The 17,258-nt window shown below is 41.0% G+C and overlaps 2 protein-coding genes across 2 annotated transcripts; both read left to right on the top strand.

Annotated features, from left to right (window-relative positions):
- Positions 1 to 147: 147 nt before the first annotated feature.
- Positions 148 to 9,151, top strand: top3a (DNA topoisomerase III alpha). The gene is made up of 19 exons (XM_033971217.2): positions 148 to 657; positions 728 to 787; positions 853 to 926; positions 993 to 1,068; positions 1,293 to 1,401; positions 1,492 to 1,635; positions 2,034 to 2,204; positions 2,293 to 2,393; positions 2,853 to 2,927; positions 3,057 to 3,139; positions 3,352 to 3,562; positions 3,672 to 3,857; positions 5,008 to 5,137; positions 5,215 to 5,328; positions 5,526 to 5,691; positions 5,772 to 5,918; positions 6,000 to 6,122; positions 7,721 to 8,454; positions 8,752 to 9,151. The coding sequence occupies exons 1-19, from the start codon at positions 433 to 435 to the stop codon at positions 8,919 to 8,921; spliced, it is 3,099 nt and encodes a 1,032-aa protein (XP_033827108.1). The 5' UTR covers positions 148 to 432; the 3' UTR covers positions 8,922 to 9,151.
- Positions 9,152 to 13,716: 4,565 nt separating this feature from the next.
- Positions 13,717 to 17,092, top strand: cbx7a (chromobox homolog 7a). Its single transcript, XM_033971290.2, has 6 exons — positions 13,717 to 14,010; positions 14,923 to 14,966; positions 15,126 to 15,191; positions 15,274 to 15,340; positions 15,426 to 15,708; positions 15,778 to 17,092. Exons 1-6 carry the CDS (start codon positions 13,942 to 13,944, stop codon positions 16,314 to 16,316), a joined length of 1,068 nt encoding a protein of 355 aa, XP_033827181.1. The 5' UTR covers positions 13,717 to 13,941; the 3' UTR covers positions 16,317 to 17,092.
- Positions 17,093 to 17,258: the final 166 nt, after the last annotated feature.

Below are 17,258 nucleotides of genomic sequence, written 5' to 3'. Positions count from 1 at the left end.
CGTCCGGAGAATCACTTTGATTAAAAAAAATATTTTTTTCATAATGTTAAAGGTATATATTGTTAGCACTTTCAACATTACCGCACAAATTGCGTTTTTATAATATGTTTTTGCGACATACCTACTGCAAAGGTGTTGCACGACAACGACTCACTTTACGGCACTGTTTGATCACCAGCGCGGGATTTGTAAACAAAGTTAAACCGAGCCAAATAAGTCGCTTTTATTTCGAAAATTATTAATAATTAATCTTTTATCTTAATTTAAAAAAAATATATTTTATGTTGGTAGTTGGAAGTGAGGAGATGTGGGTTTTAGTGGTTTGTTCAGATCTGTTTGGGCTGTGACACACTGTACAGCTAGCACGTTAGCTAACATGCTAAACCTGTCATGGGGAGAAAGTGGCATTCGATTTTGTAAGTGTGGATAGGTATGCTAGTTGTGCATCTCTTGGGCAGACATCTACTGCATCGAGCCGGAGTACAGAGGGTAGTACTCCAAAAGTGTCGCCTTGCCACTCAGATTGGACTGGATGTGGAGACACTTACAAAAATGAATCGAAATCGAGCTCAGATCAAACGGGTCCTGTGTGTTGCAGAGAAAAATGATGCAGCTAAAGGCATCGCAGAAATTATGTCCAGTGGCAGATCTAGGAGGGTAAAGACATTATTTTAATACACTATTAACAAATGAAACAAAATCTAAACCTTGGGGATTTTAATTGCAGAGGGAAGGGCTGTCAAAGTTTAACAAGATCTACGAGTTTGAATATCAGTTATTTGGGCAGGTAAGTTCATCCTCTTATTGATGTCTTCTGATTAGCTCCTGATAACATTTATTTATTTTTGGCAGAATGTTACTGTAACAATGACTTCTGTGTCCGGTCATTTGTTGGGTTTAGAATTTAAGTCACCGTTTCAGAAATGGTAAGTTAAATTGGTTTTATGGTATATAAGGAATTCTGTTAAACCTCACATTGGGATTCTCATTAGGCACAGTTGCAACCCAGTATTGCTGTTTGATGCTGAGGTGGAGAAATACTGCCCTGACAACATGATTCAAATAAAGGTTTTGTATATCTATCTTTGATATTATTTAATTCACAAACATCACAGTAAAAATAAACAATATTTAAAGAAAACTGTTTTGTTCTGAGATGATATTTTATTTATGCATTTTAAATAACTTAATTAACAAATCTCTCAATTGGCAATCTTTTTAACATATAAGTGGGGTCAAACTGTAGCAGTAATATACTCATGTATTTTGTCACTATGTACTTGTGTCTCTAGCGGACATTGGAGAAAGAAGTAAAGCAATGCCAGGCCCTGATTATCTGGACAGATTGTGATCGTGAAGGAGAAAACATTGGTTTTGAAGTCATTGATGTTTGCAAAGCAGGTAAAATACTATTGTAGTATAAATGTTTATTATCTTATTTCTTCAAGACAAATTGATAAAAGATCTTTATGTGATATATTTTTGCTTTAGTGAAAGCTAATATTCAGGTCTATCGGGCTAAATTCTCTGAAATTACACCCAATTCAATTAGAAGAGCCTGTGAGACTCTGACTGAGCCAGATGTGAATGTCAGCGATGCTGTGGATGTGCGCCAGGAACTGGATCTACGGATAGGTAAAACAGTACCCCTTATAGCTCAAGTGCCCAAATTTACCAACTCAAACTGGTAAAGTCTGTTTTCCCCCCCAGAACGTGTATTGTAAAAGTAGAATTTTGTGGGGGGAAAAAACACCCCTACACACTTGATCAAATTAGAAAACATTTCATGGATGTAAGAAAGAGCCCTGTGAGTCACTATATGATGCTTTGGGACGAGAGCTAAGGACAAAGGTGGTCCATGCTACTCTGAAAAAGCTCATCTAAAACTGTGCCATTGGTCAAAAAATACTAGCGATGTGCTAAAGGGTTTCTGAGAGCTAAGAACAAGTTTTGAAAATCAAGTTCCCCAGCCTTAACTAATTTACACCTGAAAATGTACTGAAATATGTAATAAAATATGCACTTTTGTTCAGGGGCATCCTTCACACGTTTTCAGACATTGCGACTACAGAAGATCTTCCCAACATCTCTGGCAAATCAACTGATCTCATATGGAAGTTGTCAGTTTCCTACTCTGGGTTTTGTGGTAGAGCGGTTTAAAGCAATACAGGCTTTTATTCCAGAGACCTTCTTCAAGATTAAAGGTACTGTATAGAAACAGACTTACAGTAGTGTATAAATGCATGTTCATGGTTTCAACTAAATGTTTGTATTTTCTGTCTTTTTGTGCAGTGATCCATGAGTTTGAAGAAGATAGAGTGGAGTTCAGCTGGAAAAGAAACCGTTTGTTCAACCACACTGCATGTTTAGTTCTCTACCAAATCTGTATGGAGGTGAGAGTTTCTCAAATTCAGATGTTTGGTTTAAAGTAACATAGGTAATTATGTCAGAGATGTTTTTATATTTCTATTTGTGTTACAGACTAGCATTGTTCAAAGTTTAAAATTTAGCTTTAGGTCAGGACTACAATATAGATTGGACTATAGAATAAATGTTGATCCCTGCAAAGATGTAAAGAACATGTGCGTACAAATGTTAGTGCTGTTGTTGTTTTATGCAGTGATATTGTCCAGAGCAAAGTTGCGGAGTTTGCTTGGACCCATTCCAAGTATGTGTTTCTCAAATCCCAGGTGTAATGGCATCCACATCCATAACCTCTCCTCCTCCCCGCAGCTGTTACCTCAAGAGAATGCAGAACCTCGCTCTGTCAAGTTGACTAAACTTTTAGATATAAATAAACTGTTCCCAAAATGTACTTGTACATCTTTGAAAATAATAGTATTCATTTCTAGGATCCCATGGCAACAGTCACTTCAGTAACGAGCAAACCAAAAAGCAAATGGAGGCCACTGCCTTTGGACACTGTGGTAAGAAAATGAAACTAGTGATACATGTGTATGCTTTATTCTGTGGAGAGTTGATAATAGCAGAGTTATGGTACATTGTCTTATTCAATATTTGCTTTGTCCAAATGTCATGTTTTCTCTTATCCTTAGGAACTTGAAAAACTTGCTTCACGAAAATTAAGAATAAATGCAAAAGAAACTATGAAAATTGCTGAGAAGCTTTATACTCAGGGGTAAGTTTAAGAATTTTTGTTCACCCACACATTTAAATGTTAAATTTGCTCCCTGTGCAGTGCAGCTTCGATGATATGGTATTGTTGAAGTGCATATGTCGGGCAAATTGGCTTTCTTGTTATTGTGAGATTGACTTTGGTCTCCAACAGTCTGCTGAATAATGAAGAAAACTAATGTAAAATGCTACGTACGATTTTTTTTATGTGCATAGGTTCATCAGTTACCCCAGAACAGAGACCAATATTTTTCCTGCAAACTTAGCCCTGGCTCCTTTGGTTGAACTGCAGACTCAAAGTGAAGCTTGGGGAACGTTTGCCCAGCGTGTCCTTGATCAACCTGGGGGTCCCAATCCACGTCAGGGCAAGAACTCTGACCAGGCCCACCCTCCCATCCATCCCACTAAGTTCACAACCATTCTCCAGGTTATATTCTTACACAACAACAAACTTGACTGTAGTTTTTAGCAGCGGTATCTCTTCGTGAGAAATGCGCTACTTAACATTTACTTTTTTGCTAACTTAATGTGTGCAGGGAAACGAAGGCCGTGTGTATGAGTTTATTGTCCGACACTTCCTGGCCTGTGTGTCCCAGGATGCTTTGGGACAGGAGACAGTGGTGGAAATTGACATTGCTCAGGAGAAGTTTTCAGCTTCAGGACTCATGATTATTGCGAGAAACTTTCTGGATGTTTACCCCTATGACAAATGGAGTGCCAAGGTATTTTTTCACAATATTATTTTTCTGTGGTAGAATTTGTATTTAAACTCAAAATGCAGACCTGGTTTATGGTTAATATCTCTACCAGACGGGCACTACGTACATGAAACAGAAATGTACACAAAGTTCAATGGTGTCTCTTTCAGCAATGACCTATTATGATTAATATATTAATCATTTAGTATTAGATTTAGTATTAATTTAAAAGAAAAAATACTGTGTATAATATACCCTTTAAGACACCCAAAGCACTTTATATTGCATTAATCATTTACTCCACACTCTGCAGAGGTAGAGGCTGCCCTGAGGTAGTCTAATGCTGCCAACCCTCATACACACCACGTTCATACTAGTCAATGTGAGTGAAGTGCCTTGCTTAAGGACACAACAGTTTCCACTCGATACACTGCTGGCCCTGGTTTTCCCAGTGGTCTCCCGTCCCAGTACTAACCAGGCCTGACGTCGCTTATCTTAAGTGATCTGACAGGATCAGTGACAAGCACGTATGACCACAAAGGTGTACCCCGTGTAAGTTTTCTGGTGGAGGGTTCATCACCTGCTTGTCTCATAAACAGCCTCCTCATAAAAAATGTTTTTGCTATAGTTCAGTTTATTCAATAGAAGATCTGCCAAATGTTTTATCTCTTTGACTTCATGTTATTGCTTTGTTCCACAGTACGTCATTAAACTTAACATAATTCATGTTTTTCAATGTATTTGAATAAATGCATTGAAAAACACCTGAAGTTGCACTACTTAACTTGTTCAAGGTATGCCACCAGGCCAAGATACAGGTCAGATCTGTGGCAAGGTGTGGCCACTCAGTCAGTATTATATTGTATCAATAAAACACATAGAGTGTAATAAATTCAGGATAGATATATTTTATGTCATGGAACATTCCCATCACATCTCCGTAGAGACAAGCGAGTTGGGGACTCCTCCTGAAATCAGAGGCATTACAAAGTGCACCTTTTAAGCAAACAAAAATGTGACAGCCAGAGAGGGAATGGACACAAGCACAGAGCAGTTAAATACCAGGATGCAGTGAAACCTTTTCCACAGTGCTCACACTTACGTGAGGTTTTGCCTTTCTATGTCATTGATTTGTATGTAAGAGCTTCTCATATTTTTTAATTTAATGTTCAAGGTTATTCCAGTTTATGAACAAGGATCTCAGTTTCAGCCGACTGCTATTGAGATGTTGGACGGCAATACAAGTCCTCCACAGCTCCTCACTGAGGCTGACCTGATATCCCTGATGGAGAAACATGGCATTGGTATCTACACTTATATCCCCAACGCCACATATTTTCAGCTGAAAATGCTTGTCAAACTGTATAATGTTGATTTACAGGCACAGATGCAACCCACGCAGAGCACATAGAGACCATAAAGAGCAGGATGTACGTGGGACTCACAGCAGACCAGAGGTTTCTACCTGGAGAACTAGGAATGGGGCTGGTGGAAGGTGCATATGTGTCATCCAAAATATGTTTTCACACTTTTGTTGTACCTGTAGACTCTAAAAATGAAATTTAAAATGAACTATTTGGTAAAATCCAGTTATATTTACTGAACAACTTTTATTTAAAAAAGCTAAATATTAAGTCATAAAAATAATATTGTACTGTAATAATAACAACACTGTCTTTCATTATATTTTAGGTTATAACTCCATGGGCTATGAGATGTCAAAACCAGACCTGCGAGCCGTACTAGAAGCAGACCTCAAACTGGTGTCAGAAGGGAGGAAGGATAAACGATCTGTACTGCAGCATTATATTCAAAAATACAAATCCGTGTTCATCGAGTCTGTTAGAAAAGCTAAAAAGTCAGTTGACTGAGCTTCTGATGGTAATACATGGACAAAGTGAGCTCATGTTATATTAATGTTCTTTTGGCTCGTTTCAGATTAGATGAAGCCCTGTCTCCGTACTTGGGAGCAGCTCAGACAATCACAGAAGAGGAGCAGCAGGATCTGGAGATGCCTCTGCCGGTCAGGAAATGTCCCAACTGTGGCCGTGACATGGTTCTCAAGAAGAAGCGTGAAGGAACCAAGTAAAATAGTTGTTTTTTTCCCTGAAGACCAAACATAAAAATACTACTTGCAACTTTCTCAATGCCTTTCTTTCCCTTTAGTAAGTACCTCTCCTGCACTGGGTATCCCGCCTGTAAGACCGCTGTGTGGTTCCCTGATATGGTCCTGGAGGTCAACAGAGACGAGAGCATCTGCCCGACATGTCAGCCACGTCCTGTTCACATGTGAGTATTCAGTGTGTCGGCCGTAACAGTTTGTACATAAACAAGAGAAAAAACATAAGCTAAAGAAGACAATAGTAGAAATATAAAAGTCCTGTCCAGTTGTTCTCAAGGACTCTGGGTTTTGTCACTGTCCCACTTCAGAGGCAGCAGCAGAGCAGGTTCATATGTGGAGTCATCATAAAGTACAGATACTGCAGCAAAAAATACTCAAGTAAAAGTATCATATGGAAAAATCTACTTAAGTAAAAGTATTAAAGTACCTGTTTAAAAATGTACTTATAAGAAAATCTGCCCAAAATGCTTTTTACTCTAAGGCTTTGATTTTGATAAAGATTTGTGCAGAATTTTAACAGATATTATTAAATTAATCTTTTTTTCCTACCTGTTTTTAATTTGTGTATTTTTGTTTGCTAATTTGGAACATGTTAAAAAGAAACTCCTCAGCCTTTTCACCAGATCTCAGACAATAATAAAAAATACTTTTACTTTTCAGAATGTAGTAGAGTAGAAAATACAGATACCTGCTCTCAAATGTAATGGAGTAAAAGTAAAAAGTATCCACTTTAACATTTACAGATACATTTACAAGTACAGATACCGAAATTTCTACATAAGTACAGTACTTTACTACTTTGTTACGTTCTGTATATTTTTATGCTAATACCAGTTGCTAAACCACATGTTAAGTTATTTTATATTTAAATGTTTTCAATATTTTGGTATTAGACCAATTATAGCCCTCAAAACATCTGCTCATAACCAAACAAACTACAAACGCAACAAGAAGTACCGAGTGTCATGTCAGGGCGCAACTTCGTTTTTCTTTGGGGGGTTTTTTTGGGGTTTTTTTTTCAAATTATAAGTGGTTCCCAAAACTGGTTCAAGTACTTGACACACATCTGCCGATTCAATTGGCTTTTTTCTGTTGATTGTGTGATTTTAACTTGCTGGTGACTAAATCTTGTTTACATAATTGAGCGCCAACTTCTTGAGCACGTGCCTCAGCTCAGTCCAAATATAGGGCACGCTCACACTGCACCTAAATGCTACACACCAGCTTTTGTTACCACAGCAACAGGCTGCTCCAGGAGTCAGCTGACCCACAGTTTGAATAGTATGTGTTTATCATGGAGATGCCGACTTCATTCTCTCCTTGGTAACTTCATCTGCTGATATCACATATCTGCAGAGGTGTATGATTCATACTGCAGCAATCTCAAAGATCACAATGGCAATTTTATGTTACTAATCACAGAAGAAAAATTTTCACATTTTTGGCTTTTGACACTAATAATTTTCCATTAATCATAATCTAGTTCCTTTTTGTGTTTCCTCTTGTTTAGCCTGTTGCATTTTGTAAATTGTATAAAAAGTGTACTGCACTAAAAAGCTGCATTCACCTCCCACTTTGTGTTTGCCCAAGGCAAATAGCAGAATTTACAATTTCAAACAAGATATTACTCTTGCATAATAGACCTTTTACTCTCCAAAGGCCTGACATACCCATCAGTGAGGATGCTTCTCTGCCAATGTTAAAGAGAAAAATAAGCTCAACAAGTTTGTTTTGACTTCTGTGACATTTCATCCTTGTTTTTCAGGCTGAAGTTTAAGTTCCGCAGGGGCAGCCTTCCACCTATGATGCCTTTGGAGTTTGTGGGTTGCATTGGAGGTTGTGATGAGACACTGAGAGAAGTATTGGACTTGAAGTACCTCAGAGCCGGGGGAGGAGGCGGTAGAGGAGCAAACCCCCATTCAGCTCCTTCTAGAGCTGCACCCACAAGAACAGCACCCACCAGAGCAGCACCGTCAGGCCCAACACCCACCAGAAACACAAACCCTCATCCTTCGCCCACTATGGCAGTGTCCTCTTGGACTCCTCCGCCTCAACCTCCACCCGGTGGCTCTATTAATGGTAGAACCAGCAGTAATGATGCTGTTGTTTGTAACTGTGGACAAGACGCAGTCCTTTTAACAGTTCGGAAAGAAGGTCCCAACCAAGGGCGCCAGTTTTACAAATGCAGTGCTGGGAGCTGTAACTTCTTCTTATGGGCCAGTGAATGTTCTCAGCAGGGATCCTCAGCACTGCCCCCTCCCAGGACCAGCCAGTCCAGGCCCTCTCTTGGTTTTAGAAATGCCCCTGGGGATGGCAGCAGGCCCAGAGGCTCAGGGGACCATGGAGGAGAGATCACGTGTAACTGTAACGACGCAGCGGTTACACGGACAGTACAGAAGGACGGTCCCAACAAGGGCAGGATGTTCCACACATGTGGGAAGCCCAGAGAGCAGCAGTGTGGCTTCTTCCAGTGGGCTGACGAAAATGTACCTCCATCAGGTAAAGGATTCAATACATACAAAAGTACTATCTGCCATAATTCTGCTACTTTTTCATGTTCAATGCTGTTATTAAAACGTCGTATGTTTCCATACAACCCCTAAAGATTTATAATAATGCATTGCGATGCAAGAGATCCTTCTGGTTCATATCTTTATTCAATAATAAAGGGTATGACTCATGGGATTGAGAGTTCCAGTTAAGAGGCTGATGATCTCAGCCTTTAATCTAAAAGCATCTCTTGTGTGTCTGACGTGTGGATTGTGACTTTGTGTTTCACCTCTGTTCCTCTGTCAGGTGCTTTTGGCAGTGGATTTAACAGTGGAAGCAAAAATAACAGAGGTGGAAATGCGAGAAAGAAAACAGGAGATGCGGGTGAAAACAGAGCTCCTGCTGCTAAGAAGCCGCGTAACTGTGGTATCTGCCACCTGCCCGGACACACCCGTGTCACCTGTCCAGAGCGATGACGCAACCTGGGTTTTCAACTCATTTTAGCAGACACAGAAGTGCCTCCAGTACGTCTATCATTCAACGCTCATAACTGTAGTCAGTATATGCACCAAAGCTCCTGCATCAGTGTGGACAGAGGGAAGAAACTGCAAAACTCTAACTGTATATAAGGCTCATGGTGTGTTTAGACCAACAGATGAAAAAACACTTAATACTATTGCAAATAAACTGTTAAATGTTTAAATGTTGATGTTGAGCTTCTGTTTGCAGTCACATTGTGACACTGAGCTGTTATTGCGTCACTTTTGTTTTGACATGGAGCCTGTTTTTTTCTCATTTTCTTTGAGACAAATGGCTTTATTTCTTTTGCTCGTGTTTTTTGATGGATAAAAAAAATGCACAAAATGATACAAATTGTAGCGACACAAACCCGCGCCTCCGCTGTTACGGGAAAAGACGCAGAATAGCGCCAGTGGCAGGAATTTAAGCTTTTCCACAGAATGATTTGTGCAAATGTTTTCTGAAAGACGCAGCCCAGAGGTTTTAAGGAAATGCACGCAAAGAAACAGCGGGTGTAATAAGAAACGCGTGTGTTCCCGGTATTTGCTGTAGTTTTCCCAGTTCTGTTCTTTGAGATTCCGTGGAAGTGGCGCTGTTACTGGCACGTTCAGTGAGTCACGCGTGAGTCATCGCACGTGGGAGGGCGCAGCGCTTTGGAGCTGTCCTGTGTGTTGTTTTTTTGCTGCTGCATCCCTCCATCCCTCCATCCTCGGCTCCTAACTTTGCCACAGTTGTATCCGGGCAGATAATCAGTCATGTGACGGTGGCTCGACTTACGGGAAGAGCGCGGCGCGTTTGTGCTGGTCCGGTTCAGGCGCGCGCTCCTTCAAGGCTCAGATAAAACTACTGGATAAAAACACACAAATATAAAGAGTTAGACTGCATCACTGCTCTATATCCTCCTCTACATCCTCTTCTACATCCTCCTCTACAGCCCCATCAGCTTCTACAATTATAACCAATTCAAAAAGTTGAGATTTGTATTAAGTTTACATGGAGCCTTTAAAGACATTCAGAGTCTTAACACTGCATTATTCACCTCATACTCCTCAATAACAAACTATTAGCCATAAGTGCCCTGGGGTAGACTGACAGAGGTGAGACTGCCAATCTGTGCCATCAGCCCCTGACCACCTCCTCACACTTTAATTTTACAAGAAGCAGGAAGTCTCCTAAGAACAGTGCCCCAGAACAACTGACCTGCACCGTGGAGCATGTATACACACTGTAGAGCATGTATACACACTGTGGAACATGTATACACACTGTGGAACATGTATACACACTGTGGAGCATGTATACACACTGTGGAACATGTATACACACTGTGGAACATGTATACACACTGTGGAACATGTATACACACTGTGGAACATGTATACACACTGGAGCATGTATATACACTGTGGAACATGTATGTACTGAATATGGCACATATACACACTGAATGTGGTACATATATACACTCACCTGAAGGATTATTATGAACACCAGACTAATACGGTGTTTGACCTTTCACCTTCAGAACTGCTTTAATTCTACGTGGCTTTGATTCAAGGCGCTGATTCATTCTTTAGAAATGTTGGTCCGTATTGAGGAGCATCTTGCAGTTGATGGAGATTTGTGTGATGTACATCCAGGGCTGAAGCTCCCGTTCCACCACATCCCAAAGATGCTCTATCAGGTTGAGATCTGGTGACTGTGGGGCCATTGTAGTTCAGTGAACTCATTGTCATGTTCAAGAAACCAATTTGAAATGATTGGAGCTTTATGACATGGAGCATTATCCTGCTGGAAGTGGCCATCAGAGGATGGGAACATGGTGGTCATGAAGGGATGGACATGGTCAGAAACAATGTTCAGGTAGCCCGTGGCATTTAAACGATGCCCAAATGGCACTAAGGGACCTAAAGTGTGCCAAGAAAACATCCCCCACACCATTACACCACCACCACCACCTGCACAGTGGGAACAAGGCATGATGGATCCATGTTCTCATTCTGTTTACGCCAAATTCTCACTCTACCATTTGAATGTCTCAACAGAAATCCAGACTCATCAGACCAGGCAACATTTTTCCAGTCTTCAACTGTCCAATTTTGTTGAGCTCGTGCAAATTGTAGCCTCTTTTTCCTATTTGTAGTGGAGATGAGTGGTACCCGGTGGGGTCTTCTGCTGTTGTAGCCCATCCGCCTCAAGGTTGTGCGTGTTGTGGCTTCACAAATGCTTTGCTGCATTCCTCGGTTGTAACAAGTGGTTATTTCAGTCAACGTTGCTCTTCTATCAGCTTGAATCACTCGGCCCATTCTCCTCTGACCTCCTCGCCCACAGGACTGCCGCATACTGGATGTTTTTCCCTTTTCACTCCATTCTTTGTAAACCCTAGAAATGGTTGTGCGTGAAAATCCCAGTAACTGAGCAGATTGTGAAATACTCGGCCCGTCTGGCACCAACAACCATGCCACGCTCAAAATTGCTTAATCACCTTTCTTTTCCATTCTGACATTCAGTTTGGAGTTCAGGAGATTGTCTTGACCAGGACCACACCCCTAAATGCACTGAAGCAACTGCCATGTGATTGGTTGATTAGATAATTGCATTAAGGAGAAATTGAACAGGTCCTAATAATCCTTTAGGTGAGTGTATATATGTATATATATATGTATATATATATGTATATATATATGTATATATATATGTATATATATATGTATATATATATGTATATATATATGTGTATATATATATGTGTATATATATATGTGTATATATATATATATATATATATATATATATATATATATATATATATATATATATATATATATATATATATATATATATATATATATATATATATACACACACACTAAATGGTGATGCCTGTAGTCTCTTGACAGTCTTCCATCCAGTACTAACTTGGCCCAGCCCTGCTCAGCTTCCGAGATCTGACACAGACATTTGCAGGTGGTGATTGTCTTTCCTGTTAACAGATCACAAATTACATTTGTGATCTTTGAGAATTAAACTGCTACAAATGCAGTTTGCTCCAGTTTTTAGTTTGCCATTGAGGAACAGGGTTTATTCCATGAGCGTAGTTTACATTTCTGCATCCATCATTCTGATAATGTGAAGCTAATCTGCACTTTCCAAAGAATTTAATGTAGAATGCCAAAAAGAAACTGACCCCAGGACTGTGGTTTTAGGATTGATACTATACATGATTTACAATGAGTCATTTTGCGTTAAAGGTGATAATCGATATATTATATATAATATCACGCAGTAAAGCATCATTTATAAGATCCAAATACTTTTGAACAGTATTTAAACCACTACCTGCATAAACTTAATATGAAACACAACCATGTCAAATGTTTTACAAAAACAAGTTTATTTTTTCTAAAAATGCTACAGAATTGCAGGACTGTCACAAAATCACTTTGTGAAATATACAATGTTATTTATTTTTATAACAGCCCACAATATTCTACTGTATCTCCAAGTTTAGTAACACAGTATGTGAGTATTTTAGCTCAGCCCTAATAAAGTGTTAACAGTGGATTGGATATTAAAATTACAGCATTGTATGTTCTGTATTTTTGATCCAAACATTGATAATTGAAGACAGTTTTGTCCTGGAGGTCAAAGTTCATAGTATGGGCACTGAGTGCATCTCTGTGTTTAGCCGTTTGCTGGTTCTCAGTTCGTCCCGCTGTCTCATCAGCATCATTGCACTGCTTTTTCAGTAGTTGCTGTAGAAACAGTTGCCATGGCGCCCTGCGCCCGTAAGTGATGCGAGTGTTCCAGGTGCTGAAAGACAGTGGAACATGGACAAAGTGTGCACTTTTATTTATCTGGATCTGCCCTGACAGAAGAGGAAGTTACCTCAGGGCTGTGTGTTTGTATCTGGAGACGTGAACATGTGTTACATACAAGAATAGAGCTGCATGTGTTTGGAGCTTAAACTCTCACTGTGAAAGAGGATTTAAAAAAAACTAAAGTTTACAGCTACAAAACAGCAGTTTTCATCACCGTTTTGAATTACAACATGACAAACAAACTTGACTCTTTGCTTTCGGCTGTGGAAATGTTTGGACTTTCAGAAAAATGCCAAGAGCAAGAATAAGGGCTTTTATTTCTATTTTAGATGTGGATGATCTGGACCTTGTTTATAAAAGATAAACCAACGTTATATTGTTTGACTTGGAAAACTATATTTTCTCCTTAACCAAAGTTAACAAATGATTATCCTATACTGGAGCCTTTAACAAGTTCAACTAAATTTTAACATTTTACTAAATTAAAGGGGAAACATCTAAACTCATGGCCCACAAATGTTGAACCATTTGACAAGAAACTGCTTTAAAACTTTCAACTGACAACAAAGACATCTGAAAAATGACACAGTTTTCTGATTGTTAAAACTAATTTAACTTGCATTTATTTATTTATAAGACATTGCAGTGAGTTTCTTCCGTATGGATGCATGTGCGCGTGTATTTACAGAGGTATTAACCATAAACCAGGTCAACAAATCTGCAATCTGAAAATGAAACTGCTCGTCCTCCATTTTAAAGTGTTCCTGGACCGCGCTGCAGCCGTGTGGACGCAGACTGTCCTCACAGCTGAGTGTCCCACATACTCTGTCCCCCTCAGTGCAGGGTAACCTTGTACCCCTTCTACAACCCTATGTGTGCGCGCGCTCGTGCGCACAGGCGCGCTCATTGGGGGCTCGGCACTACGCAATGGAAAGGGGGCGCGCCCAACTTAAAGCAGCGCGTTGTCCCGTGTTGTTGTGTCGCAGATTTCCAAAGTGAGCGAGGGGAGCTGGAGTTTAGTGCGTGGCGCCGTGGACAAAACAAATGCTCTGCAAACGAGGCCACTGCGCAGGCTTCAAGTGACTTTTCGTGCTGCTGTTATTTTGGTTCTTGTGGAAAACAACAGGACCCAGTTCCGCTCGTGTCCCGCGGAGCCATGGAGCTGTCATCCATAGGAGACCAAGTGTTTGCAGTTGAGTCCATCACAAAGAAGAGAATCCGAAAGGTAAGAGCACAGACCCTCTGCTTTACTCTAAACTCATGTAAGCCTAACTTCTTTTCTGCTCTAATGTCCCTGATGTGCTGCAAGCTTCTGTCTTTGCGCAAACGCTGCACGATACGCACTTTAGGACTTTGCGTGACACAATCCAATGCGACAAAGTTTGATGTTTTCCACATCGTCACGTAGAGAAAATGTCCATGTGTTTTGGAGGAGCCTACGCAGATAGTAAAAATGAAAGGGGTGTGCTTCCCAAAAGCAGCTGCGCACGTCCCTGAGCCACAGCCGCGCGCAGGTCACAGCGCTGCGTAATGACACTGTGCGTGGTCACGTCTGTTCAGAGGACACGTTGTGAACTTAAACTGTCATGAGATTACAGCGTGTTGTTGTGAACATGTTGTGTCGTGGCGCGCGCGTTTGGCTCCAGTATTTTTCATTATCTGTTCATTCCCGGGGCCGTGCTGACACTAACCCACTTTTAGTGAGTTAAGAAACTAAGTTTAATGATTTCCCGTTGTTCTGACTAATGCGGTTCTCTCTGTGCTGTAGTTGGACACCTTTAGGAAGCCTCAGTTATTTTTTTCTTGTTGCGCAACGGCGCGTTGTTTACATGTGGCGTGGCCCCACCTCTCACCGGTGTGATGTTCTAGAAGGCGTTAGTGTTTGGTACAAAACGCGACTCGAACAGCCATGTGCGCTCACGTCAGCGCGTGAGAGTCTGTTTGGACCCAGCCCCTCTGTCATTGACGTCACCCTCCAGAAAAAAAAACCATCGCTTGAAACGAGAAAAATGCCCGTGACTTCCTCCGTGCGCACTTTAAAGTGTCAGTCAACCTATTTTCACACATTTGTTCTGTCGCACTGGACATCGTGTGCCCTGCTCTCAGCGCACTAACCCCGCCCCCTTTTCATTCTCAGGGGAATGTGGAGTACCTACTGAAATGGCAGGGTTGGCCCCAAAAGTGAGTAATCCTTGAGTCATCATGTGGTGACCTCACCCCCTGAAACACTCCACTCACTCTAACTCAAGGTTGCTTCTACATTGCATGATTAGAATCCTGCAATGTACAAGCAACCTTGAGTTACAGAAAGTCTATAACATTTTCATCCTGTTGTGACAGATACAGCACATGGGAGCCAGAGGACAATATTCTGGACCCTCGCCTGGTCCTGGCCTATGAAGAGAGGTGAGTAGAGACCTTCAGCTTTTAATTAGTTTCTTTAAACATGTGTTAAACATTACTTGTTTATGTCTTTCTGTTTCCTCAGTCAAGAAAGGACCAGAGCTTTGGCTTATCGTAAAAAAGGTCTCAGGCCGAGGAGGCTCGTGCTCCGGGTAACAGATACTTCTCTATTTTCTACAATAGCTTTAAAGGATTTTTATCATCTGAGAAGTCCACTCTAATCACTTACTTTTACAGAACATCTTTGCCATGGACCTTCGCAGCGCCCACAAGATGCCAGAGAAAACCCCTCGTCTGCGCCTGTCCCTCACCCGCTCCTCCAGCACTGATGTGGAGCATCATCCCATCCGCAGACGGAGGCTCAGGATGTCGAGTCGGAGGGCAGAGCTGCCTCATAAGCGGCTCCAGCCTGTGAGGAGGACAGAGCAGGAGCTTGAGGCTGACTGGGAGGGCACGAGTGAGGATGACAAGCAAGAATCTGAGAGCAACGCAGAAGACCAATGTGGGGACAGTGTTTACGGTTGGTTTCAAAAGTTTTACCGTCCTCCATATTTCCATTTTTGTCTAACATGCATTGTCGTTTTCCCAGGTCAGTCTGAGTGCAGCTCTCCTCCCACACTACAACATGACCTGGAAATGGATCAGGTGGACAGCGCACACGAAACACTCCTGTGGGACACAGCAGAGAACGAGGCACAAAATGACCCAGCAGAAATGACAAATCCCCCCACTTTAGCATGTGACCAATCTAAGGACACTTTGTGTGCGCCTGAGGTGGTAATAGGAGACACTGTGACTGTGTGCTCCTCAGCAGAGGAGGAGGAGGTGGTGGCTGTGGAGCAGGTGTCAGAGTGTCCCAGATTCCAGAACAACAATTCAGAGAGGAGCAACGCCACCTCTGTCATCGTGAGCACCCATCAGAGGCAAACGGGCGACCCAGGTGTTACACAGATGAAGCAGGATCAAGTGACAAGTGACAATCGGCACCTCACATCATCAACACAGCATTCCATCAACCCAACCACACCAAACCCCAAGAAGGTGATAGTTACTGAGGTGACCATCAACTCCATCACGGTCACCTTTAAGGAAGCTACAGTGGCGGAGGGTTTCTTTAAGGACTGCTGAATTGGTCAGATCAAGTGTACTCGACTGTCACTCATTTTTATATTGAAGTATCCGTAACGTGAAATGACACCAGATGTTTACATATTTGCCTGTAAGTAGGCCTGATGGTTTTATCATTGTGGCATTTTAATTACATACATAGATGTGAATGTCCAACTCTTTGTAGACCTCAACTGCTGTGTGAATGAATTTCAGTCACTGGGTTTAAAAGCAGTCAACAAAATAATACTACTTCCATGCAGCTGTACTTTTAGCTCTGGTCTGAGAACTTGGAGTTAGTTTGAGATGCTCCTTTTTCTTACGAATACTTGTCTTTCCTTTTGTAAATATGACGCATGCCTTGTCAGTCTGTGGCTCATCTTGTGCTTCAGCGAGTTTATTTCTGTCACAAAAAGAAATAAAACAAAGGAAATAATGAATGCTTAAGATGAGGCTTTGCATTTTAGGAGGGTAGAACTAAAAGAGCAGGTGTTTGCTGCATGCCTGAAATAAATCTAGAAGCTACATTGTTCTATTTTTGTAATATCAGTCCTCCTCACTCTATCCTTTTAACATTTTAAAACACTGTTGCCGTCCATGGCTATGTAAAAAAGCTTACTGTACAAACATGTATGTTACTCAGTAGAGGTATTATTTATTGCATGTCTTGTTGAAAGCTAAACGTCACATTTTCTGTACATGATATATTTCCCTCGTAATGAAATGTTTTCTTATGATGACTGAAGAAATATTTTTTATTTTCACTGCATTTTCAAATAAATATTTCATAAAATGTTTTTGATTAGCCAACATTATTGTTTACATTCGTCTGAGACACATTTTGTCAGGGTTAATTCTGATCATGTTTTGGTCACACTTTCATACATCAGTGCACAGAGATACTGGAGGAAATGCAGGTGAAGTGTCACGTCTGAGTAAAGTGTCACGTCTGAGTAAAGTGTG

This window comes from Periophthalmus magnuspinnatus, chromosome 8, assembly GCF_009829125.3.
Source record: "Periophthalmus magnuspinnatus isolate fPerMag1 chromosome 8, fPerMag1.2.pri, whole genome shotgun sequence".
NCBI classification, from domain to species: Eukaryota; Metazoa; Chordata; class Actinopteri; order Gobiiformes; family Gobiidae; genus Periophthalmus; species Periophthalmus magnuspinnatus.
This window is presented reverse-complemented; position numbering and strand designations above follow the sequence as displayed.

Excerpts from the sequence above, each read along its gene's own strand:
- top3a (XM_033971217.2), top strand. The coding sequence starts at position 433 with ATGCTAGTTGTGCATCTCTTGGGCAGACATCTACTGCATCGAGCCGGA. Across the intron at positions 788-852 it reads AATATCAGTTATTTGGGCAG|AATGTTACTGTAACAATGAC; the intron begins GTAAGTTCATCC and ends TATTTTTGGCAG. Across the intron at positions 2,928-3,056 it reads CACTGCCTTTGGACACTGTG|GAACTTGAAAAACTTGCTTC; the intron begins GTAAGAAAATGA and ends TCTTATCCTTAG.
- cbx7a (XM_033971290.2), top strand. The coding sequence starts at position 13,942 with ATGGAGCTGTCATCCATAGGAGACCAAGTGTTTGCAGTTGAGTCCATC. Across the intron at positions 15,341-15,425 it reads CGAGGAGGCTCGTGCTCCGG|AACATCTTTGCCATGGACCT; the intron begins GTAACAGATACT and ends TTACTTTTACAG. Across the intron at positions 15,709-15,777 it reads ATGTGGGGACAGTGTTTACG|GTCAGTCTGAGTGCAGCTCT; the intron begins GTTGGTTTCAAA and ends TCGTTTTCCCAG.